Below are 6,000 nucleotides of genomic sequence, written 5' to 3' on the forward strand. Positions count from 1 at the left end.
AAATGGTATTATAGAGGTACAGAACCTACACATATAATATTGGACTTTCTCGCTTTGAACCAAAAGATCAACGTGCATCTCCACAAATTATGTTCAGTTACCCTATATTTGGTTTAGACTTATACTTGTTTTCGGATAAAGTCTGCAGGCTACTGATATTTTCTTTAACTTCCCTCTGTCTTCACCATATGCATTGTCAACAAATATAAAGTTCATCGCTGATTTTATTTATCTTTTAAAACCTGTCAGATCCATTATCAAAATTGAATATGGAGCAAGGATCAACCTTTGTTTTAATCCCCTTATATACCTGAATACTTTATAGCTTTAAATCTAATTTATTTCAATGTTAAGCAGGGTAATAAAGGATATTGGTGCTCATGTCTCCAAATACGTATGTTTTGAGGCACCTAGGTTAAAGTTCAGAAGCTCAGCAAAGGTTAACTAGTAGTTTTTCAGCATGGCCTCTAGAGATGTTGACAGAGCTTGAAATCTCCTTTAAGTGATTAATCACAATAGAGAAATCCAGTCAAGTCCTAAGGCTAGGTCTGTGGTGAGAGAATACGAACTTGGTTGTAAAGGCTAAAGTTACATCTGCCCTTTAACTGAACGTAGAAGGCAAGCAATTTGTATTGCTGCCTAATTTTCCCATTAAGAACTGTAGAATCATTCTGAGATGTTTAAACTCTTTCCCTGCGAACTGCTGCTACTTCATTTTAAGATGAACTGCTTCCATTCAACCATTCTATTCTATCAAGGTTCTCATACCGCGCTCATCACTGTAGTCTCTGAGTGCCTTCCAGTATCTCATTAAGTAATTCGACTAACATCTGTGTGTATTCTCTCATTCTCTATCCCAGGGGATATTTTTAAAATATACATGTTGCTTTGTATTTATGTTACAGAAGGCAAGGTCAAAGAGATGCACCTTGTTCTTGGGGTGAAAGGCGGTGAGGTTTCTGTTGGCCTTTAATACTTGGCATGGTGAGGTTCTCAAATGAGCCCCTGAGAAAGTTCCAGCTCCAGCAATCTTTACCCTTATTGTAGAGAATTCTGTCATGTCAAAGAAGTGTAGTTATTGACCCTGATTTCTATCCCAGGATACTAGGTGGTCTTTTAAGTATCCTGGGCCCAGGTGACAGAGTGCCATAAAGGTACAGACTGAGACCTTGTACTTGAATTTAAATTCTATTAGAAACTCGTGTGGAGAGCAGAAGATGGATGTGATGTGCTCGCAGTAGTCTATGTTGCAGGAGGAGAGTTGCTGGGCCACACTGAACTAGTTAGGGCTTCCTTGGTGCTGAAAGCTTCATGTCCAGATATATTGCAGTGCTGTAGTTCAGCTGAGGTGTGAATACATGAGGCCAGGTCACTGTCCCCTAGGATGGGACAGAGTGTCTTAGCCAACCAGAGCTGATAGATAGCATGATTCATGGATACTGCTATATGAGAGCTTGGTTTCAGTGAAGAATCCAAGAGTACTCCTAAACTTTGGATTGAATTATTCAGTTATCAACGGATCTAATGGAGACTTCCCTGTAGCAGTACACTCTTCCAAATGTTCCACCAGCATCACCTCAGCTTTGCTCAGGTTCAGTGTCAGCCAGCTGTTCTTTTCCATGAACTGATTTCATCCAAGCACCGGGCCATCTTGATGGTAGTGGTATGATTCTATGTGGTGAAGGATAGGTAGAGTTCTGTGTCCTCTGCATGTTGTTGTTCGTGAGTTCATGCCATCTGACCAGTTCACCTAGTGGTTGCACGTAGGTGTTGAATGGGACCAGAGAACATGTCCATCTCTCTTGGTGGCTGCAACCCAACTGAGCTGCAGGGTCCACCTTTTATACTTCCTGTTCCTCTCTCAACCCTCTGCTTCTGGTGTGGTGAGTGTGGCTTTCCTGGTTCTGCCCAGTAGGGGGCATCTGACCATCCCTCACTGTCAGTCTCCAAGGGTGGCCACACCTTTTTGCTACAGGTTGGTTGTGCAACAGGCTAAGTGGAACTGGAGAAAGAGGATAAGATGTCAGGAAGAACAAATACTGGTGTAAGACTAGAGACTCAGGAATGCAGGCATGAGGATTGTTCCTGGATATGGCTTGAAGACAAACAGCCATACCTTAGAACATAAAGGTGGCCTCTCAATATGTTTAATAGAGCTTCAGTTCTTTCATCGCCATGAGCTTGTTGCATAATTTATTGCTCATTAAATAAGTTGGTGGGACTTTAAAAATAAAATTTGAAGATTGTGAGGTGAAGGGACAGCTGTGTTACTGAAACCAGGAGCTTCACCCACAGCTCACTTGGTTTGGAGAGACCTGCACAGTCAAAGACTTCATAGCACTCTAGCATTTAGAAAGAAATTTCAAATCATTATGTGATAAGAGGCAAGTGACTCAAAACTAGATGGTTAGCTCAAAATCAGAGATGATGCCATCAGGCTCTGAATGATAGAGAGCCAGAGTATGCCATCCATATCCACCTTGGTAAAATGGATTATTGTTTTGACATTTTTTCTGTCAACTCCCTACCTAGTATTTATATCTGACTTGCATTTGCCTTCTTTATTAACATTTCAGAATCAATGTTTAAAGAGCTTCACACCCTGAATTTCATTCTAGAAAAGGGTTACGGTATGCCCACCCTGCATTGTTGCAATGCATGAAACCTCTTCTTTTCCATGTGTGTTGTATTAGTGAACAAATATGAAAATAAACTTTAAACTGTAAATGTAGTATCCTATTCATAATTTATCTTGCCCCATCCCAAAGGCACTTTAGACTCTTAATCAGTACAATGGATGTTTATTTTGTTATGTCTTTATGCACAAATTCTAACCTTTTGTGTTGTTTTTTGTTTTTAAAGTATGCTTTATCAAACAAGCCTGAGCACAAACCGTTTGATCCTGAACTGACTGCAGTTCATCCATATCAGGATCAGACCTTCCAACCCGTCTATTTTGTAGCAGAAAATTTTGAAGATGCCACGGCCAAACTCCAGTGAGTATGTCATTGATGCACATTCTTTTCATTGAGATAAATACATTGGGCCAAATGCTAATCTCCAATGCACAGGAGGCACTACTACACCCCTGCCCGATCTGGTAGCTGAGCTAAGGTTAGAAGCTGGGCTCCATTTACAGTATCAAGCTAGATACATCCTCATTCCATAAAATACGGTGGCTGATTCAGAACACACATGATCTGCACATTTTTTAATAAATAAAAATACTGCTTTTTAAAAGCAATAGTTGCATATAAGACTCCAGCTACATACCTAGCCAGCCCCCAACCCCAACATCCAAAAAATGCCTTACTCACATTTATCCTTGCACCATCTCTCTGAGGTAGGTTCTGTTGCTGAGAGGTAGAGACATAAAATTACTTTCCCAAAGTCACACAGGAAGTTTGTGGCAATCAGGAATTGAAGCTAGATCTCTTGTAGCCCTGTTAAGGGGCTTTACCATAAGGCCATAGGTGCCCACTCTATGGGTGCTCTTGGGCTGGAGCACCCAAGGAAAATTAATAGTGGGTGCTCAGCATACATCAGTGGGCTCCTCCTCCCTCTCCTCCCTCCCCCAGTGTCTCCCACCAGCAACAGGCCCCCACCAATCAGCTCCTCCCCCTCTCCTCCCAGCACCTCTCACCTACCCTGATCAGCTGTTTGATGGCATGTGGGGACGCAGGATGAGGTGGGGGAGAGGCTGGGTGATGCATGCCCCAGATGCCGGGAAGTGGAAGGGGTAAGGGACCAGGAACAGATGGAGTGGGACAAGCCAACCCCTCCTCCAGCTGCTGGGATGCTGATCTGCAGCATGGCAGGCCGGCATTGGCAGCTGCCTGACATAGCCTGCTCAGCCTGGCTGGGGAGGCAGCTTCTGCTCCCTGCCCGGGCTTGGGTGCCAGGGACCGAGGGTGAGCAATCCAGAGTCTCCCATCCCCGGCACATTTTCGGCTTGCTCAACCATGGTCCCCAGCAGCCAAGCCCAGGCAGGGAGCGGAGCCACCTCCACAGCCAGGCTCTCTCAGGCAGAGCAGCGACCAGGAGGGGTGGCATTGGAATGACTCCCTCCCACTCCCTGCCCGAGCTCCCTCCTGGGGGGGAGGGGAAGGTGCAGAGGGATGACAGAGTGCCCCCCCACAACACACACAGGTAACATGTGACCTGGGCTGGGCATGGGGGAGGGTCGCCAGGGGGGATGACATGTGACTGGTCATGGGACTTCCTCTTTAGATCGTGCCCGCCCCCCAGTATGGGAAGGTACCAATTGTCTATGAGGTGCCCTTGGGGGAGGGGGCAGAACAGGGGTGGAAAGAGGCAGGGTCGGGTGGGGCCTTGGGGGAAGGGACGGGGCCTGGGATGTCGTGAAGGTTAAGCACCCTCCAGGAAATGAGGAAGTCAGTGCCTATTCACAAGGCCATCCTTCTGTCCCAAATGTGTAAGCACAAGGGAACAGAATTAAAATTCACAGTCAACCTAAGTTCTGTCATAACATTAGAGTGCAATCTAGGTAACACTCTTATAAAACAGGGTATGTCGGGGGGGGGGGGATATAATTTCCTAGATTTTTTTTTTAAAGGTCATAAAAAATCCTATTGTGTAACAATGCCCTCCTCCGCTTTTAGCAGTGTTTGAACACTGAACCATCAGCACATTAGCTGGCAGGAGGAGAAGGCAGCTATTGGTTATAAGGGTGGGTAAGAAGCTGCTGTGGACATGTGCTGGGTCAGGGTGGGGAATTCTTCAAAGAAAGTCCACTCCAGCTCCCTTCCCCCAACCTCCTAGAGACTCTATCTTTTCCAAGGGTTCCCAGTGTACAGTCTGCTATTGAGGTAGTGACAGCAATTTAGGTCTCACCTTAGGTTACAGTGTTCAGCTATTTTCGCACTCTGCCAAAATGTTGCTGACTACTCATCTGACTGAAGAAAAATGGTGATTTTTCGAAAGTGTAAATCTCTGTTAAATCTGAAGAGAATGTTACGGAACAATGAAAAGGCAATTCTCTGGCCTCAGGGCTTTATCCAGTCGAAATTTCAAAAGCCTACAATGGAGGTTTTGCAGCATCTCAAAAAAGAAAAGCTTCACAAGAATCCTTCATGGTGGAAGGTGTTAGGTAACCTAAATGTAGGGATTGCTTCAGCTCCCCCTATAATTATATAAATTCTAAATGGAAACATTGACATAAATGACTGCTATTAATGTGAAACAGGAGTAACATAGTGGTAAATAAGGCCCTACAGGTTTTACGTTTAGGGTTTTGTCTGCAGGTTCAAATGTCATTTACCTATCTCTTATATTCTTCCCCCACCCCTATAGAAAATATGCTCTGAAGATCAAGAAGCCTTTTTCTCTTCACTATGATCCATTCACCTGCAGCATAGAGGTTCTGAATACACCTCAGAAAATCAAGAACAGGCTCAGTCAAATGAAAGAGGAGCTGAAAAACCTCTGCTGTGCCCTTGAAAACATTTCTTAAAAGCCAGTCTTAGCTGGTGCTGAAATGTGTACAAATAACTCAAGAACTTACTCATTTCTAGTGGTGAAACTGTGTGTCTGAAGATCCTAACTCATGAGTAGCTGAGTCAGTCTAATCACCTCAGTGAGTCAAGCTACACAATCTTAGCCACATTCATTACTTGTTATAGTATGTTTCAGTGACAAACAACAGAGTATTCTACTTTTGATAGGCAATATATAAGCTAGTATTGAGTGGAGTATATTTATCTACTGCTGTCCCCTTTATTGCGTTATATTGATATATAGAAACCCATGCCACTTTTCTAGGGCTATCTCATTGAATGACACAACTTTTCAGACATGTGACTTTTGTTTGCCAATTAAATGACCCCAAACAATCAGGGCTGATAATTGCTTGAAAATATCATCCGTACATTTTTGGAGCTCAGTTCTGCAAACAGTTACTAAGATGTATAATACTGGCAACCATGCATAGTCCCCTCAATCTGCCCTGTAGAAAATATTTGTAGGATCAGGGCTTGAACT

The 6,000-nt window shown here is 43.8% G+C and overlaps 1 protein-coding gene across 1 annotated transcript in view; it reads left to right on the forward strand.

The window, feature by feature from the left end:
- LOC127047581 (tyrosine 3-monooxygenase-like) overlaps positions 1-5,473 on the forward strand; it is a 46,328-nt gene extending 40,855 nt beyond the window's left edge. Inside the window, exons 11-12 of the mRNA XM_050946012.1 lie at positions 2,863-2,996; positions 5,314-5,473. Coding sequence (XP_050801969.1) covers positions 2,863-2,996; positions 5,314-5,473 — 294 coding nt within the window. The remainder of the gene's footprint in view (positions 1-2,862; positions 2,997-5,313) is intronic.
- Positions 5,474-6,000: the final 527 nt, after the last annotated feature.

This window comes from Gopherus flavomarginatus, chromosome 1, assembly GCF_025201925.1.
Source record: "Gopherus flavomarginatus isolate rGopFla2 chromosome 1, rGopFla2.mat.asm, whole genome shotgun sequence".
Taxonomy (NCBI): Eukaryota; Metazoa; Chordata; order Testudines; family Testudinidae; genus Gopherus; species Gopherus flavomarginatus.